General features: G+C 48.4%; 2 protein-coding genes, 1 long non-coding RNA gene and 1 other non-coding gene across 4 annotated transcripts; 2 read left to right on the top strand and 2 right to left on the bottom strand.

Moving 5' to 3' along the window:
• Positions 1-455: 455 nt before the first annotated feature.
• On the top strand, positions 456-9,556 carry MAK16 (MAK16 homolog). The gene is made up of 10 exons (XM_038384821.2): positions 456-574; positions 2,019-2,068; positions 2,711-2,820; positions 4,271-4,335; positions 5,772-5,923; positions 6,282-6,336; positions 6,436-6,510; positions 7,728-7,844; positions 8,603-8,659; positions 9,180-9,556. The coding sequence occupies exons 1-10, from the start codon at positions 560-562 to the stop codon at positions 9,387-9,389; spliced, it is 906 nt and encodes a 301-aa protein (XP_038240749.1). The 5' UTR covers positions 456-559; the 3' UTR covers positions 9,390-9,556.
• On the bottom strand, positions 2,827-18,395 carry LOC122457545. The gene is made up of 3 exons (XR_006277114.1): positions 18,385-18,395; positions 4,459-4,462; positions 2,827-3,359 (listed from the first exon to the last, which is right to left on the bottom strand). It is a non-coding gene; the product is annotated as an uncharacterized LOC122457545 (long non-coding RNA).
• Positions 9,503-16,686, bottom strand: TTI2 (TELO2 interacting protein 2). Its single transcript, XM_038384820.2, has 7 exons — positions 15,263-16,686; positions 13,911-14,097; positions 12,971-13,063; positions 12,056-12,243; positions 11,832-11,975; positions 10,166-10,325; positions 9,503-9,648 (listed from the first exon to the last, which is right to left on the bottom strand). Exons 1-7 carry the CDS (start codon positions 15,937-15,939, stop codon positions 9,568-9,570), a joined length of 1,530 nt encoding a protein of 509 aa, XP_038240748.1. The 5' UTR covers positions 15,940-16,686; the 3' UTR covers positions 9,503-9,567.
• On the top strand, positions 16,949-17,047 carry LOC119848847. The gene has a single exon (XR_005290369.1). It is a non-coding gene; the product is annotated as a small nucleolar RNA U13 (small nucleolar RNA).
• Positions 18,396-18,955: the final 560 nt, after the last annotated feature.

Genomic DNA, 18,955 nt, shown 5'->3' with positions numbered 1-18,955 from the left:
CTTCCCCCTTCCCCCCATTAACCCCTCCCCCCACCGCTCCGTCCCCCCTTCCCCCTTCCCCCCATTAACCCCTCCCCCCCACCGCTCCGTCCCCCATTCCCCCTTCCCCCCATTAACCCCTCCCCCCCACCGCTCCGTCCCCCCTTCCCCCTTCCCCCCATTAACCCCTCCCCCCACCGCTCCGTCCCCCCTTCCCCCTTCCCCCCATTAACCCCTCCCCCCACCGCTCCGTCCCCCATTCCCCCTTCCCCCCATTAACCCCTCCCCCCCACCGCTCCGTCCCCCCTTCCCCCTTCCCCCCATTAACCCCTCCCCCCACCGCTCCGTCCCCCCTTCCCCCTTCCCCCCATTAACCCCTCCCCCCACCGCTCCGTCCCCCCATTAACCCCTCCCCCCACCGCTCCGTCCCCCATTCCTCCTGCCTCCCTCCTCCTTCCCCCTCCCCTCGCTGTCCCGATCTCGCGAGAGCCCCGCCGTGGCTCGGCCCTGTGCCCTCCCACTGTCATGGCGACTCCCTGAAGCCGCCCGAGCCCGGCGCGCAGCTGCCCGCGAAGCCGAGATGCATTCGGACGATGTGAGTCCGCGGCGGGGGTTGGTTCGGCTGCGTCCGCCGGCTCCAGGCAGCTGCGTCCGAGCCAATCAGCGCCACCAAGGCAGGGTTGATTCGGTCGCGTCCGGCCGCGTTTCCCTTCCCCTTTGCCCACGTGGAAATCACAGGGGGTGCCGAGCATCGGGGGGCCCCGGGCGCTGAGTGGCCGGGAGGGCAGCTCACAGGTGCGAGGGCGGGCTGCTGCTCTGGGGGTGGTTGTCTCAGTCACCCCAAAGCTGGGGCTCCCTAAATAGCCTGGGTCCCAGCCCCACCGGCTCCCCTGGGGCGCTGGCCATGCTGGAGCAGGGGAGTGTGCGCTCCTTCCCAGCCTTACAGGGGGCTGCTTGCCCTAGTGGGGAAAGCAGACCCAGATCGCCCATGTGGCTGCTCAGCGCATGGAGTGGGACAACACTCCCACCTCCTGCGTCCTGGCCTCGGGGGGTGGGAGAAAGGTGTGGTGATGGGCAACCAGGTCTCCTAAATGGCTGTACAGCACCCCTAGTAATAGGGTCTCCCCTCCGAGGCTTGGAAACTGGATTTCTTGCATGGCAGGTAACCATAGGGTCACCCCCAGGACTGTCCTGGGAGTGAAAGAGCATGGTCAGGACAGGAGCCTGACAAGAGGCTGTGAGGTGCCTGTGCTCAGGTTAGCAGGTTTGTCCAAGCGGCTATGGCTTCATCTGTGATGCTCATGTGCTAGCAGTTGGCTGTTGCTTTGGCATATAAGGCAGCAAGTAGCATTGCTGTTGTGTGTTTAAATACTGCATGTGATTATCACTGTACCCAACGCTATCGTAATTATAACCGTAGAGCTTGGAATGCCCCAAGGCTTTACAGACTGCATAGGAGACATGGTCTCTATCCTAAAGAGCTTTGGGTTAAAATGAAAACGTGAGAGACCCACAGTGGATGGGGTAGTAGATTACAGGAAGTTCATATACTGGTTTAGAGAACCATGCATCCCTGTTAGTGGGTTTTAATATTTTGTATGAGTTTTTGTAGCGGTTGTTTTACATTGTGAAAACTTTATTATAACTTGTGTCAGCAACAGTGCATCCTTCCTTGCTGGTGAACCCACTCCCCAAAACAAACAAACAAAAACAAAGAGAAAGTATGGATACCTATGCTGTGCAGGCTCCAAGCTTGGTTTCCTTGCCTGCAATGTGCTGTAGTAGATCCACGTGAGTCTCAGCTCCTGGGTTCTATTTCAGGATCTTCTGCTGACTTTAACCCAGACAGTTCACTGCTCTGTGCCTCAATGTTACCATCTGTAAAATGGAAATAATAATCCAGATCTTCCTTCTGATGTGCTGGGCAGCCTGGGTTAATGAATGTTTTGTAAAGTGCTGTGAGATCCCTAGATGACTGGCTGCTCTAGAAATGCATGTGCTACCCTATGAAATGTACTAACTGATCTCTGTTTATTCAGGTTGTCTGGGATAGTCTTGGAAACAAACAATTCTGCTCTTACAAAATAAAGTGAGTATTTCAGAATCCAGCTCTGCATCTTGCTCTTCAGATTCCGATTTGAGACCCAGGTTGCTACTGGGAGGATGACTTCCCGGCTGCCGGGGCCAAGTGCTATCTGTTTCCAACAGAGTGTCCCTTAGCGCTTTAATTTGACTGCTTCAGGAATTCGGCACATTCCAAAGGCTGGGATGGAACCAACAGTCTGGAATTAAAAGGTTAGGAAGCTCAGGGTGTATCTACCCTGGAATAAAAGACCCACAGCATGGCCGTGGCTGGCTCAGGTCAGCTAACGGGCTGTGGGGCTAAAAATTGATGTGCAGATGTTTGGGTTCGCACTGGAGCCTGGGCTCTGGGACCCTTCCTGCTTGTGGGGTCCCAAAGCTTGGGCTCCAGCCTGACCCCAAACATCTATCCAACAGATTTACATCAGCTGACGTGGGCCAGCCGCTTGTGTTTTACTGTAATGTAGACACACCCTGAGTGTCTCTGTGACTCAGTTTCCCCAACTATAAACTGGAGATGACAATCCTTCTCTACGTGACAGCAGCAGTTGTGAAGTTTAATGCAAGAGGACTTGTACAGTATGTGAGATTCTCGGATGGAATCCTCCGTGTTACTGTTAGCGGCTCATCTAAAGTCTCTTCTTTCCAGGACAAAGACACACAACTTTTGCCGCAATGAGTATAACCTGACAGGTCTGTGCAATCGATCATCCTGTCCTCTGGCAAACAGCCAGTATGCAACCATCAAAGAGGAGAAAGGTGAGACTTCTGCAGTGCCCCAGCAAGGGCCTTGCAACCTTGCACGGCCCTTCCCCTTGTCTCTCTCACTGGAATCATGGGCAGCTATTGCTCTTTCCCCTGGTTAACAGGGTCCCTTTAAGGCTTCTTTGGGTCTCAAATGCACATTGGTAAAATATCCAGCCAGACATCTGCCATGTATTAAGTAAGGTTGGTGTGTGTGTATCTCTCTCTCTCTCTCTCCAGTGGGTTGAATTGCCCAGCTTTGTGCTTTCAGGAATTTTCTTTGTGTTCCTCTTTTCTTTTCACCTCCCCAGTAAGCTAACTGTAGGTCAGAGAGAATGGCTCAGGGTTCTAAGCCTCAGATTTGAAGCCCCTAGATGCTCTGGGTATGTCTACACTGCCCTGGGTTAGTAGAATTCAAGTTAGCAGACTCTGGGTCTGTTAACTTAGGGGTTGAGCATCTACCCTCATTTGTAACCCCAGGTTACGAATTGTTCAACCCTGGGTCCCAACTTGGGTTCCTGCATCTACACTGCATTATGCACGCTCAAGTCCATCTGCCCATATCCCAAACTTCCTTGTGCCTTTCCAAAGGGCCACTCTAGCCCTTTGTTCATGGTGCAGGGTGGGAAAACTTTACTGTCTACCAAACTGGACAGTTCAGAGGACCAAGAAAGTCAGCCTGTCGGATTGTGGGATCCTCCCAGAGCACAAGTGCATTGGGGCTGCATCCAGACTGCAAAGCATTAGGGCTTGAACCTTGCGTGTCAGCTTGACTCAGGCTCGGACCAACCACCCCCAGGAATCCCTAAGTTAGAGCGGTTTGTGTGTAGATAGAAGGAGGGTTAGGTTTGAGTCTGAGTTTGAACCCTGGGTTTACACTGCAATGTAGACATTCCCTCTGGAGCCACAGGGTGGGCTCAGCCCCACTCTGCAATTCAGTTGTATGAGACCTTTGCCCTGTGTGGGTGTGAAAGCCCCATCCCAGGGGACTTTCCTCTAAGAGTTAGTCTGCCTTGAGGTGTGTGGCCTCCTGCTCCCCTCGCCCAAATAGCTGTTAGGCAGCAGATTGCTGCTGCCTTCCGCCTCAAAGGTGGCTGCTTCTCTGTAGGGCTGTCTGTGATGCTGTTTGTGGGGAAACATGCTCTGTGTCTGTCAGTGGTAGCCTTGGCTGAGACTTAGTACGGCAAAGCCACGCATACTCAGTGCCAAGTGGGTGAGCCCAGGCTTGCAGCCTTTCACTTAGTTTGTTGATGTTGCAGTAGCTGAGCATGTTACCCTTTGGAGTGTAAGCCCCCCTGTGATGAATGCTTGTGTCTGACATTGGATCCCCGCCTATATTCAGACTGGAGATCTGGGCAAGTGTCCCAGTGCTGGAGTTTTCTGCAGTGACTGGGACGAGCTAAGCCTGTCTCTTGAGTGCCTAATGGTGGTTTGGGTGCGTTCATGTTATTCCTCTTTCCCTTAGGTCAGTGTTATCTGTACATGAAGACAATAGAGCGGGCGGCTTTCCCCAATCGACTCTGGGAGCGGGTGAGTTAAATCCCATACCGAGCCTGAAACTTAATCCAGCAAGTTGACAGATGTGTCTGTTTTTTTATTTTTTAAAAAAATGTTCCACTATTTACAACATATCCAAAGCATTCCTGTTTAAACCCACCTAAATCAACCCTGATGTTTTTGTCCCTAGGTGTGGGCAGTATAAAGAGCAGGTTCTGATGTGGGGAAACATCTCAGGACCGGCAGTGGGATACGGACACTTCCACCTTGGGATTGTTCTAGTCCACATTATTTTAATTTTTCTTAAACATATATTAAAAAGTGTCAGCTGTTCTGGAGAGAACATATCCTCCATTGCTGAGCGTTAATGCAGTATATTACTTGTATACTGGCCCTGCAGAACCCTTGTGTCACAGCAGTTTATGGCACTTAACCTAATGAAATGTCTTATGCCAAGAAAATATCCAATGGCAGTGTAGTCCCTGCTTTTCACAGACTATTAGCGCTGTCATTTTACACTGACTGACTCTTTAACACAGCCCACAACTGGGTCTTGAACTCAGATCTCCCAATTCCCAGCTCTGCCATAGACACTCTTTGAATCTCTCTGTGACTCAGCTGTATAACTGGGATAGTACTTGGGAAGACGTGAAGATACCATGGAGATGGAGGCTGTATAAGACACTAGGTAGAACACAGAATAGATGAATCACTGACCAAACTGCTAGGCTTTCATTTGTAATGTAACCTATGATCAATAGAACCCGAAACCAGGAATGTTTGAAAAGTGTTCCTTTGATGTAACGGCCAAGGGATTTTTTCTCTTTCAATGTGTCTGGTCTGGTTGGTTCTGGGGATTGTTAATACGGAGACTTGAACCTCTCTTTTCAAATCTGATCTGAGTTAGTCTGATGCTCAGTTCTCATCTGACTGACGGCTATTCTTTGGCCTATCTGTAAAATGAGATTCTGGGAAATAATTCCATTCGCAAGTGTCCACGTCACAAAAGCCATCGCCACAGCTGGATCCTTGTATGTAGCATCAGCAGAGAGACCACAGATTGGATAGATGGACTACAGACTGAATTCCTTTTGTTTTAGAACACACCCATAGTAAGAGACTGGCCCTGTCCCAATGAGCTTACAGTCTAAACAGGCAAGACAGATAAAAGGGTAGGAAGGGAATGTTCCCCTTTTATAGAAGAGGAAATAAGGGCCAGATAGATTAAATAACTTCCCACGGTCACACAGGGAGTCTGTAGCAGAGCTGGGATTAGAAGCCAGACCTTCTGAGCCCAGTCCAGCGTCTTAACAGCAAGAACATCCTTCCTCTTGCCAGCTGGGTTTTAGAAAAAAGCCAGGGGCGGAAGTGGTCCAGCACCACAACCACCTTAAACTCCACTCCCCTTTGTGACGATGTCCCAGAATTGCTTCTGCTCCAAAGCTTTTCACCCTCCCTCTCTCCGTTAGGTCCGACTGAGCAAGAACTATGAGAAAGCTTTGGAGGAGATAGATGAGAACCTCATCTACTGGCCACGCTTCATCCGGCACAAATGCAAGCAGCGCTTCACCAAGATCACACAGTATCTGATCCGCATTCGGAAGCTGACACTCAAGCGACAGTAAGTGATGACAGTTCACTTCCTTCCCTCTGCTCCATACCATCAGCCTGTCTGCCTCTCTTAGGGCTGGTCTATTGTTTAAAATAAATAAATAAATCATTGGGTCCATCTAACTGAATGTTTGAAATTAATTTAGTTACAACCCTAATGTAGATGCACTTAAACTGATTAAAACTGCACTTTTATGAGCTTAACCTAAGTTTCCTTTGAGAGGTCAGTTTGTGCCAGGTGGGGAGCAGGGAGCATCCTGTATCGGAGGCTGGGGAGGGACTTGAATAAACATTCACTCGCTTGGTGTGCATCTGTGGCCGGTAGACTGAAATCTTCCCTAACTGGCCTTCTCTCTTCCCCATCACAGGAGGAAGCTTGTTCCTTTAAGCAAAAAGGTGGAAAGGCGAGAGAAAAGGAGAGAGGTAACGTGACTCTTGAGCAGCCCTGATTCTTTCTATGCTTCTGGTTTTTTTACATCTTGGAAATGAATTGATGCCAATTCCTCTTTCCCTTGGTACTAGGAAAAAGCCCTGATTGCTGCTCAGCTGGACAACGCCATTGAGAAGGAGTTACTGGAGAGACTAAAGCAGGAAACGGTAAGGGCTACCACCTCCCGTCTCCTAGCACAAAAGTGTATCCCTCTGCTAAGTTAGGGGGGTGTTTACCAAGCTCATTCGAACAGCGATGCATGAGGCAGAATAGGATCCAGCCTGCTCTCCCATTGCTGTGTTGGCTCCATGTTTGCTAACAGTTCAGACTTGCTTGTGATCATTAGCTCAGCTGAGATGGGGGACACTGTTCTTACACAGCCACTCTTCTGCCTTTGGGGAATGCTGTTCGGAAGATGAGCTCTCTAATATTACGAGGGCAGAATTATTGGTCACTGGCTCTGTACTTGTTCACAGCTGTATTTGGCTCTGAGCCTCAGTCCTGAAGCGCTGTATAATGTGACTGGCGTAAAATGCATAATAAACCAGCACTATAAACCAGTGAATAACCTGAGTAGTCTCGCCCACCTGTTAGAATCAAATCCTTCACTTCCTCAGCATCTGTATCTGGGCAAGGCCTCTGGCCACCTACAGCAGTGTCAGCAGAGTAAAGGGCTCTCTTGGCCAGTGCTGCAGTGCAGCCTTTAGCGAGGGCTGATGAGGAGAGCTGATTTAAAAAAAAGACACATGGGGGGGAAATCACTGAAATTTGTTCCTTTTTATCATCTTAAAATATTCAAATGTTCAGTCTTTTCCACCAATCCTAACACTCAGCTCTTGGTGTGCCCAAGGGGGCAAGGCAGCTTGGTACTTTACGTAGCAAATCTAACAAACCCTACCTATGCTCTGAGATTTACCGCCACCTGCCAAACCAGAAACAGGTCATGTAGTTGTGCATCAGGCACTGGATTTCACATAGCTAGGTCACTTGGTACCTGCTGCACATCACTTCTGGAGGGAGCCCATGATAGGGTTTGGCTGCAGTGTATGACTTGATGATCAACAGAACTGTGCAGGCTAAGATGAGGGGGTGAGTTTGGAGGAGCTGACTCTCATGCTTCAGGGCATTAGGTGACCAATGAAGAGGTCAAGAAAGTAAGTCGTACCCCTCCCTTCCTGGGGCACACTGCTAGTCAGGACAGATTCCTTAAGGGCCAGTATCAAATGTGGGATAAATGGATTCTGTGACCCATTAGTCTAATCTAGTTTGGTATAACCTGTGTTCTTAGCCCTCAGCATGGTGTGGACCATAGCCAAAAAGAGTCAGTTCCTAGATGATCTATCTTCCTGGTATGATTTAAAGCAGATGCTTCTTTTCCTTTCAGTATGGAGATATCTACAACTTCCCCATACATGCCTTTGACAAAGCTCTGGAAGAGCAGGACGTAGAGAGTGAAGCAGAGTCTGACACGGAGGAGAAGGAAGGAGAGGAGGAAGATGAGGTAATGGTTGTAAAATTCTCTCATCAGAGTGGGGCATTTAAGCCATGACTGCTGTAGTGCTGGATCCATTTTTTTATTTATATATATATATATATACACACACACACACACACACGGGGTTGTATGAATTTTGCAGAAGAGAGATGTATATGTAGACAACTGCATATTAATATTCACTCATGTCTCCATTCTCCTCTCTCCTATTGTTAGCCAAGTACAGTGGGAGTCTGGCTTGTCGCTTTGGGCCTAGTCCCTTCCTCCGACCCCAAAGCTCTTTGCAGATGACTCCATTCTCTGTAACCTGCTATGAGTGTTAAAATCCCTTACTAGAGAATCAGTGCCAATAATTGGGAGATTTAGTCCAGAAAATAGTCAGATCGTAGAGATACCACCATAGCTTGCAGAAGACAGCATGCTGAATGCTGCTGCTGCAGTTAGTAGTGTTCCCTGCTCAGCAGAGGCATCAGGCAAATGCATCACTAGCTTCTGGAATTTGCCCTTTGTGAATGCTGCGTGGTGGGGAGAGCATGTTTACTGTTAATTCATCATTTATAGTTTTGAGTCTTCTGTGTAGAAAATGGGGAACAGTGCTACAGGCTCCCCTGTAAATTCAGCTCTGTAAAAGATGGTCCAGGGCCCTGACTCCCAGTATCCTAGTGGGTTGCACCCACCCCTCCTACAGTGGTATTCCCCCACGCTCCAATCCTCATGCAGTGTATCCAGTCTAGATGCTCAATTTCTGACCTGATCTCTTACAGGACGCTGACAAGAGGGAGTTTGTAGAGGTAGATGAGAGCGACCTCAGTGATTTTGAGGTATGTGAAACACCCTGATACCTGTGTGTTGCACACAGATAGCCTCATCCAGCTACACATCAAATGGAAAGGGGCATAATGCACATGCAGTGATACAGATACTAAGAGTTCTAGCCCCGATCTTGCTCAACGATTACACTAAACTGGCTGAAGGGTTATAGCTAAACTTAGAGCATGAAGGGATGTTAAATCAATGGAACGCAGCCCTAATCATCCTGCCATTTTCAGTTCTCCTGCAACTGCCCCGTTTAGCTCCTTTTCGTTCCAAACATCCTCCCCTCTGGCTGTGATCAGAGCTGTGTTCATGAGATTAGTGTCAGAGCAATTGGATTCACATGTTGTAATATCAGACTGCAGCATATTCGTTCTATTTCCTTTAAAGGCAGCATGGAATAGACAACAGGGAGCCAGGACCTACACGATGGGAGTAATGCATTTGCAGAGGAGTGGAGGCTTAGTTAAAGTACAGCGCTTTCAAGTCAGTATCTGTATTAACTCTCCTGTCTTCCCTCGTGTCCAGGACATGGATAAGCTGGCAACAAGCAGTGAGGAGGAGCAGGATGACAAATCCTCCAGTGAGGAAGAGGAGAGAGAGATGGTGGAGAGAACCTGTCACTCCAAATCCAAGGGCAAAGCTCCTGTGAAAGGAACTGTCAGGACAAAACGAGCCTACATTGAAATAGAGTATGAAGAGGAAACAGAACCTGCATCCAAATCAAAAGCAACCTGACTCCTTCAAAAGAGGGTAAAAACTTGAGCTGTATTCTGGACAGTGGGACTGCATAGCTGGAGAAGTATGACAGTGTGACTTTAGCAGGGGGCATTTTGACAGGTGCAAAATCACAAATTTAAATATTTTAATATAATAAAAAACAAAAAAGCAGGTTCTGGCTATTAGTAGCTGTGTCTCAGGTGTTCTCTTGCACTTGCCTGATGCATTCCCGAAGGCTACAGTTGTCACAGCTGTGGTATATTCCTTCAAGCAGGATCTGAAAGGGGAAAAACACAAACACCTCACTTTCAGTGTTGTGTGGCCCTCAAGCCTTCCTCATATGTTTCTACTCTCGTTACCCATCTTCATTATGTTGTTGCAACTGGAGAAGGATACTGCAAACACTGAGGCACAATGGGTCGGTAGCGTCCCTGCACTTCAATGGGTCATTTTTTATATCGCCACAATTTCCCTAGGTATGCATCTGAGTTACCTCCTGAGCCACCTCTGCATCACCTAGAGAAGAGGACACCTGACTGTGTCTGTCTATGTGCCTTTATGGTTACATGCTAGCCCAGAGAGCCTTACAGTTCCATAAGGGTGGTGTGTTTAGCCGTGTCCCTTGACAGGTGCTGCTGTGGACTCCAGGACTTTGCTAAAGGAAAACCAAAAAAAGCCCCACATGCCCAAAGCCCTTCTACGTGATATTCTGTCCTAAAAAGGCACCAATGCTCTTTTTTTCCCCTTTAAAGAAACATTTACAGAATGGGACTTGGTTGGAATCCCTGGCTCACCTTCACTTGCCCCCGAGAACAGTGATCCAGCAGGATCAGGCACTCTGTGGCCCCCTGGAGCAGAGATGTTTTCACTGGGTGTGTCAGGTCTCCATCAGTAGATACATCCCAAATCATCCTCAGCAGGGCCTTGAGGAGCACAGCAAGCCTGCATGCCATTCTGTGATGGAAAACAGACACTATGAATAAACTCTTCCCGAGCCTGTCTCTAGGATGGTGGAGAATAGGGGAAAGTGTGCCCTAAATTCTGCAGGCAGCAGGAGCCACTTACTCGAGAGTTCCTGTCTGCCATTCAACTGTGCATTGCTCTAGACTGCCATTGAGCTCAGCTGTGATCAGGACAGCAGCCTAAACTACATGCTGGGTTAGAAAACACTTCAGAGGCGGGGGCAAGAGGCTCATTTTTAAAGCAGCGAGAGTAGTTTAGCATTTGCCTTATACCGGAAATACTGCCTGACAGAACTGGGCTTATACAGTGTGTTCCCCCTCCCACTTCTATTAAGTCTCCCCCATTTAGTCACTTTATTTAGCAATCCAGGGTCTGAATCTATAGCGTGGTAGCCTGCCGTGTGTTAACATCCCCTATGGACGTCGCTACAGTGCAGTGAAAGCCCTGCAGTACGGCGTGGCTTACTCAAGTATGCCAAGCTGCACTCTGGGACTTGGATGGTGCTCAAGCAGTGTCCACATGGAATGTTACCACACAACAAGCTGGTGGGCTGTCAATTTGCAGCCTGGCTCCTTGCATAGTAACCTGCTGTCTAGAGCCACCCTTGTGATTTGAACTCTCCTAAAATGCAGGCAAATACTGTGGCCATGAGGCTGAATGACTAAAATGTTTTAATGTAACCACCAGGGGGCATTCATATTCCCTGAACACAAAGGAAACTGTAAAGTAAATAAGAAAAGGAGGACTTGTGGCACCTTAGAGACTAACAAATTTATTAGAGCATAAGCTTGCGTGAACTACAGCTCATTCACTTCATCAATGCATCCGATGAAGTGAGCTGTAGTTCACGAAAACTTATTCTCTAATAAATTTGTTAGTCTCTAAGGTGCCACAAGTACTCCTTTTCTTTTTGCGAATACAGACTAACACGGCTGCTACTCTGAAACCTGTAAAGGAAATGTAGGACTAAAGTCAATATAAAGTGCTGCTTAATTTATCCTAAGATCTGCATGCAGGAAAAAGAGCCTTCAGTCCCGCATGTGGTAATTCTTCCAGAGTTGCCAAGTGAGGCCAAAATGAGGACTGGTCTAGCTGTGGGACTTTCTCAACTAGCAATGTGTAGAGGGGATTTCAATGCTATGATACAAGTGAGTCCTGTTAAGAACTTAAGACTAGAGATCCATTTTTCACACGGATCAAAGCATCTTCCTCAGATCCCCAAGCAAGTGTAGCTCAGTAAGAGTGAGAGCATTCAGGTTTTGCTTCCTATTATAGCTATAAAAGCAGCAAAGAGTCCTGTGGCACCTTATAGACTAACAGACATATTGGAGCATAAGCATTCATATTGCATCCGACGAAGTGGGTATTCAGCCACGAAAGCTTATGCTCCAATATGTCTGTTAGTCTTTAACGTGCCCCAGGACTCTTTGCCGCTTTTACAGATCCAGACTAATACAGCTACCCCTCTGATATTATAGCTATGTCTCCTAAAGGTACCTTGGCCAGCCATGCTGTATGGTGCACTTCAGTGTCTCTAATATTCCCAATCTGGCTGCTTCATCTGGACCATCACAAACCTCCAGGTATCCCACAATTACGCAGTCCAGCCTCTTCAGGTGCTGTGCTATCAGGATGCCAAGTCTGCCAAGACAAGAAAAGTCATGGAGGGAAGTTACTGTGGCCAATAAGTCATCATCGAAGGGCTAATGCACAGTTCTTACCTCTTCACAAATGCAGGCAGGTTCCTGGCATACACTCTCCGGAGTGGGAGCCGATGTTCTGCTTCCATGTGAGTTAGAACTAGCTGCAGGACCTCATGACAGGGAGTAGCTGCTCTGGGTTCCTGGGACAGCCGCTGCGGGGATCTCTCCAGAACCAGCAGCAGGTCCAGCAAGCACAGCAGCACCACCTGATGCAATGAGAAGCAGGGTGGGAGTCATTATGCAGCTTCTTTGATAGTCTGCGGGCAGTGGCTCTCAACCTTTCTAGAATACTGTGCCCCTTTCAGGAGTCTGATTGGCCTTGAGTATCCCCAAGTTTCACCTCCCTTAAAAACTACTTGCTTACAAAATGAGACAAAAATACAAAAATGCCACAGCACACTGTTACTGAAAAATTGCTTTCTTACTTTTACCATATAATTCTAAAATAAAATTGATTGGAATATAAATATTTTACTTACATGTCAGTGTATAGTATATAGAGCACTATAAACAAGTCATTATATGAAATTTTAGTTTTTACTGACTATGTTAGTGCTTTTTAGGTAGCTTATTGTAAAACTAGGCAGATATCTAGATGAGTTGTACCCCTAGTTGAGAACCACTGTCTTGGGGCACCAGAATGTATGTCATTCTTTCGTAGCCTTTCACATCTTTGGCCTCTCTACATAGACTGTGAACAGGGGGGCCAGGAGGTGGGATCCTTTTCCCTGTCCATTAAGACCTAACTGAGATCCAAATTAATTTCATATGGGGGCCACTAGCCAATTGTCAGAGACCAATAACTTAAGGTTAGATTAGAAAGGGTGACCTAGAAAATGGAGGTTCTATATCCCAATCCTCTGAGCTATCCATTACATTAATTAAAATCCCAGTAGGATCGATCAAGGTTTAGACTAAACCCCAGTGGCTTACCTGAATGAGCTGTGCCTCCCGTACGTAGAGGTGATGGTACAGTGCATGGTAGACAACCTGTGCCCTGTTAAACTGATTCAAATCCGCAGCTGGCTGCAACAACAACAGAAGCATCTGTATGTAATTCAATGTGATGGAAGATGCACCATATTCAGCAGTTCTGTACAAAGCTGATCACCTCAGCTCTGTTATAAGGAACAGGATACTAGCTCTGCTGCCCTTCACAGTACAGGGAGAGTGCAACAGCACATCTGTGCTTTACAAACCAGGGCTATTAAAATACTCCTCCAAATGACATACCGCAAGCAAGGAGTGCTGTTTGTTGAATGCTTAGAGGGAACTGGGAAACAGACCACGAGTTCTATTTCCATTACTCACCATGTGGCCATAAGTCTGTACCTTTTTTTTAAAACCATCTGTTATAGCTGGGTGCATATTCACCAACCTTGCAGGAGGAGGAGATGGTGAATGTATTTGTGTCTATAAAGTGCTTTGAGATACTAGGTGAAAGGTCTAGAGAAAAGCAAAGTGTTATTATTAATAAACTGAGTTCCTGCTCCTGCTTAAGCTACAAAACCGCACACAGCAGCACTGCTGGAAAACCCCCACAAAACTAACTTTAAAGTAATTAGGAACATATGTGGAAATATTTTAAGATTTGCCCAGCATCTTATAAATAGCCCCAATTAGCATCCACCTTTTTCTGAGTCACACACAGATGGATATGAATATTTTCCAGCTGCCACTATTACTGCAATTTGAACACTAGAAAAATGAAGCTGAGAATTGGTGTGCCATGTCCAGTCATCTTGAGAGTTAACAGCATAGCCAGGAATGCTGACTCAAGAGTCCGCTGCTCTAACCATTAGACCACAGTTCCTCCTTATGTTTGCCTGTGGCAACATGGTCCCTCCTCCTCCCAGCAGTGATCTTTCCTTACCACATTGAGAATGATATGATGCAGGCAGCTCACACCCAGGATTTTATTCTCCTCCTGGTAGTCATCCGAGAGGAGCAGCGATGGTGGGAGGACGCTCTCCAGGTGACGGCTAAGCCATGGCCGGGTGACTTGACGCAACGTCCAGGAGAACACATGCTTTGTGGCAGGGTTGTGCTTCCACGTTTCTCTGGAAAAATGCATAAAGCAAACGTTACCCTAATGGTTTCACTGCAGCATCGCACCACAAGATTCAGATAACAGACCAGGACTAGCCCGTGGTTAGGGCAGACTTCTGTTCTTTTTTATATGCAAACCTTTTTCCCCTTTAAATCAAATGTTTCTTGCTCTGTAAAGAGTCTTTGACACTTTAACCAGCAAAACGGTGACAAGGCAACTAGCAACAGAAAGAAGATTCCAAGTACATAAAACATTAACACTAACATTTTCACAAGAAACCACAGATTATTATTATTATTATTATTTTAACTATTTACATGTTTAGAAAGTTTTAAGAGGTTTACAAATCCTTGCCGTGTAAATATCAGAGACATAACAATAATCAATCATTGCAACAGTGACTTTTGTTTAGATTAGAGAAACATTATACAATAATATAATCATACGTTCTCGCTATTTAACTGTGTTACCATATTGCAAAGTCAGCATCTTTATACTACCCATGACCCGTTGTTTCTGTAGCCACTGGTTTTGGGTGCCTTAATTTTTGGAGTACACCTTTGAAACCCCTTGGGCCTGATTTTCTGCAGAGCTCCCATTAACTTCAAGGAGAACAAGTGCAAGAACAGGCCCCAAACAGGCACACTGTTTATTTCAGTAACATGTGCTGAACAATAACCAGGCCAGAGGGGCAATCAGCAACTTCCGCTACTGGGGCAGACGTGCATACAACTTCCAGGGGTGGGGGTGAAATCCAATGTTTGGCTAATTGATTCTCCCCAACCTAGGCACCCACACTGATCCTAGCTATTTGCCCGATCTTCTCAATAAAGCTTAGAGACTAACTAATTTGTTTGAGCATAAGCATCCGATGAAGTGAGCTGTCGCTCACGAAAGCTTATGCTCAAATAAATTTGTTAGTCTCTAAGGTGCCACAAGTACTCCTTTTCTTTTTGCGGATACAGACTAACACTGCTGCTACTCTGAAATCAGTAGAGCTTGTTCATTGAACTATTTATTCCTGAAATCAAAAGTGTCTCAATAGATTCAGAACTTGACCACAGTTCAGCAGTACCCCTCACCTCACTGCAATGCTCACCAGTATCTCCAGTCCTTTGACCCACTAGTGCCAAGCCTCACCAGGTGAATCCCCCCAGGCAAGTGATCTCACTCACTTAGTCAGCTCTGGCTTCAGGAGTCTCATCACGGCAGCAAACTTCCCTTCCTCATCTTCGCTTCCTCCCTGGAGGAATTCAGGCACCGACTCACAGCCTGCAACCTGAACCAGCAAGGTCAGCAGTTCCTGTGCTATTGACCGAGACCTCGGGCTGGTCCACGGCTTCTCTGCATGGTGTGTTACAGCAAAGATGTAGATCAGTCCTAGGCAATGTGGCAGGACCTGCCTCACCACCACAGCACCCAGGGACTTGGATCCCTTGGTAGCTTCCACTTTAGCAAGGAGGCTAAGAAACACCAAGCCAACGTCTGCTGTTCTATCGGCCATTGTGGTGTAAAAGCCATCATTGCTGGGTGGGCCACCGGTGTCCGACTTCTGCTTTGGTAGAGCCGCATAGTGGCTCAGCGCAGCCACCAAGTCCCCCAGCAACTTGGGGGTTACATTGGGGTGGCAGCCCCCAAACAGCCACTGGCAGTCTGCAGCCTCGAAGAGCGCACGCAGGTCTCGGACCATCCCTGCCTTGGCACTGCCGCTGACTCCCTCCGCTGAGAAACGCAACAAGATTTGGGAGAGAACCTGCTCTGCTGGGGGGGCAGTGACAGCTGGGCATTTGGGGTCTCCCCTGTCTGGCGGGCTCTCCAACTGCAGGGATTTCAGCAGGCAGCTGAGCTCCATGGTGCTGATTGCAGAGACACCCCCGCCCGGCCCGCCGCCCTTCCTACACTGATCCTAAGTCCTGACCACAACCAGCCCCCCCACACTCTGTCCCTCACTGATGGACCCCACACCCTGACCCCAATCGCCTCTCCCTATACTGACCCCTGGCTCCACTCTCTCCACTTACAGTTGGGGGGCCAGTGTAACCCCCACCCTTAAATCCTGACCACACCCCCTCTGCTACACTGATCCTAACCCTGCATCCTGACTCGCCCAGGTCCGCCTGGCACCCCCCAGGAAATGTCTTCAACAGCAGGGGAAGGAAAAGACCCTCCCACCCTCCACTGGGCCCTGGTGCCCAGCCCTGCCCCTGGGTACAGAAAAACAACCGGGGGGGGGCTATAATCACCAGTCCTGGCCCCCGTCCTGTGGGTGGGGGGAGCTAGAGCCCCCCCCCCGGGCACTGAGTCGCCTCCTGAGAAGGGGGAGGGGCAATCTCCCTTCAGCAGGGTGGGGGTACCAGGTGCCCCCCCTTCTTCAGGGCAAGGGGTCCCCACCCCGGCTGCAGCCCCTCCCCCCGCGGGTGTGAGCGGGAGACCCAGCTCCTGCCAGGGGGGATCCGCGCTTCCCAGGAAACTCCCTTCCCCCCCCCCCACTGCCGGAAACCACGCCGCCCTCCCTGCCTTTCCCAGCGCTGTCGCAAAACCCACCCTCCCTTCCACGTGGGCACAGCGCGGCCGTAAAGGCGGAGAGCGAGCCGCCCTCGCCGGGAGGGCGGGGTCTGGATATGCATATATTAGCATGCGTAATGAGCCGGCGGCTCCGGCTCCGATCCTGCCCCGCCGCGGGAGCCCGGAGGGGAAATAAGGGCCAGCTGGAGCGGGACGGGGCTGAAAATCGCCTCTCGTTGCGGGAGGAGGCGAACCCAGGGGCAGCCCGGGCTGGGGGGGGCGGGCACGCTGCGCTCGCCCTGAGCTGTGAGGCGGTGGCGTGGCCTGGTCCCCCCGAGCGCCGCCGCCCTGGGCTGATCCTTCAGGTTCTGACGTGTGATGAATGGGGGTTGCACACGCCTGTGTGAGATGTGCCGTCCTTCTCTGTTACGACGGGGCACAGCACCCATCTGACCGGAACCTGGGGGCAGCCAGCCAGCCGGGGGGGCAAGGAGGTTGTGAGTGAGAGGGGGTGGGACTGCGTCCACGCCTCTTGCGGTGGATTTGTGTTACTTTGGCTGTAGAGGCGCTGGGGCGTGCGCAATTGTTACATGTTACACAAAGGCCTGCGGGGTTGTTAAATGTTCTACAAAGGCAAGGTTTTGATACGATTTTGTTTCCGTGTGTGTGGCCAGAGGGCTACTGGGGACTCTAGAAATACTCTTAAACAGATGACAGAGGAGCAGCCGTGTTAGCCGCAAAAAAGAAAAGGAGGACGTGTGGCACCTTAGAGACTAACACATTTATTTGAGCATAAGTTTTCATGAGCTACAGCTCACTTCATCGGATGCATTCGGTGGAAAATATCGCATCCGATGAAGTGAGCTGTAGCTCACAAAAGCTTATGCTCAAATAAATTTGTTAGTCTCTAAAGGTGCCACAAGTCCTCCTTTTCTTTTTTGCTTAAACAGATGGTAATGCTCTTTGTACTGTATGTATAATGTGCTCTTTGGACAATGTTTTCAAGTGTGATTCCTAATTTTGGGTGCCTAGCTTGATGTGCTCTAAAGGGGTTGATTTTCACTTTTGGGGAAATCAAGTGTAGTTAGGATGCCTAATTTTGGGCACAAAATGACTAGTCATTTTAAAAAATCATGCCCTGGATTTGCAGAAGTCATTTTTATGGCCAGAGCTGACTACAACTCTTGTTATGCCTTGAGGTAACAGGTCTTATTTTATCAGGACACTCTGCATCTTTCTATCTAATTTACAGAATCCCCCTGTGTTTCCTCTGAAATGACAGCAGAAAACAATATATGAGTACAGTCTCTGCTTATTCACCTCAGAACTTTACGTAGGTGGCTAATTATGAAACTGTTATAGACAGGAGATGTGACCTGGCCGAAGTCTCAAAAGCCAGCTGCAGAGTTGAGAATAGAACTCGGGAATCCTGCCTCCACTCTACCAGACCAAGTGGAAAATTTCAACCTGCCTAAATTCCATTATCAAAGGTGACTTATTTTAGCAAATTGGGATTTAGGCACTTTGAAAATTTTACCCTGACTCTGGATTGGTAGCTTCTATTGATGGCTCTCACAGGGACCTGCTTTGCAACTGGGCAAGTTACTTTCCCCCTGTGAAGCCAAGTTTCCTGTATGTAAAGTGGAAATAATACTTAATTTCCTCAGTAGAGATGCTTTGCTATCGATGGATGTAAGGGGAAATACTATAGTATCTAACTACTGGATAGTTTTTTGGGACAATGCCAGGCAACTGAGAAATCCCAAGGAAGTGGCATAGTTGCTGAGTTAACCAGACTTCCTTCCATGTGTCTGATGTTGGGTGACTTTCTTTTCCTGTTGCGCCCGACAGATGGCAGTAGGGAATGCATGAAGTGAATGTTCTTATTAAAATTGCCAGCTATCTCGCAACAATAAATTTACAGAGTTGTATTTGGAATGCTTTGTGCATCAAGGACTAAATGATCTCTGCCCCATGGCCCCCTTGGTCTCTCCTGTCAGACCGGCCCCAGAGAACAAAGATGGAATACAGAGCTGGAAGAGCTGGGATAGAGATACAGATTTTATGTCCCTACAATTTATCCATCAGCCACTAAACTCTGATTTTACTAGCCTGAGAGAAAGGGCCTAAGAAATACCTAGGGACTCAGAGCTAGAGAAGCAAGTGTCAGGCTTTAATTGCATGGCTCATGGAAACAGTTCTGAGAAATAATACATTTGATCCAAACTTAACACTCTCTCACTGGGTGGCGGGTGAGACATCCCTGTACATGTCCATTCTTCTCATGCTGTGGCTGTATTTGTGTATGTGTGTGTCATGAGCAGATGACCTATGTAAGCTCATGAATTGCAAGACAAAAACAT

This window comes from Dermochelys coriacea, chromosome 26 (assembly GCF_009764565.3).
Source record: "Dermochelys coriacea isolate rDerCor1 chromosome 26, rDerCor1.pri.v4, whole genome shotgun sequence".
NCBI classification, from domain to species: domain Eukaryota; kingdom Metazoa; phylum Chordata; order Testudines; family Dermochelyidae; genus Dermochelys; species Dermochelys coriacea.
Note: the sequence above shows the minus strand (reverse complement) of the source record. Positions and strands in the feature narration are given on the sequence as shown.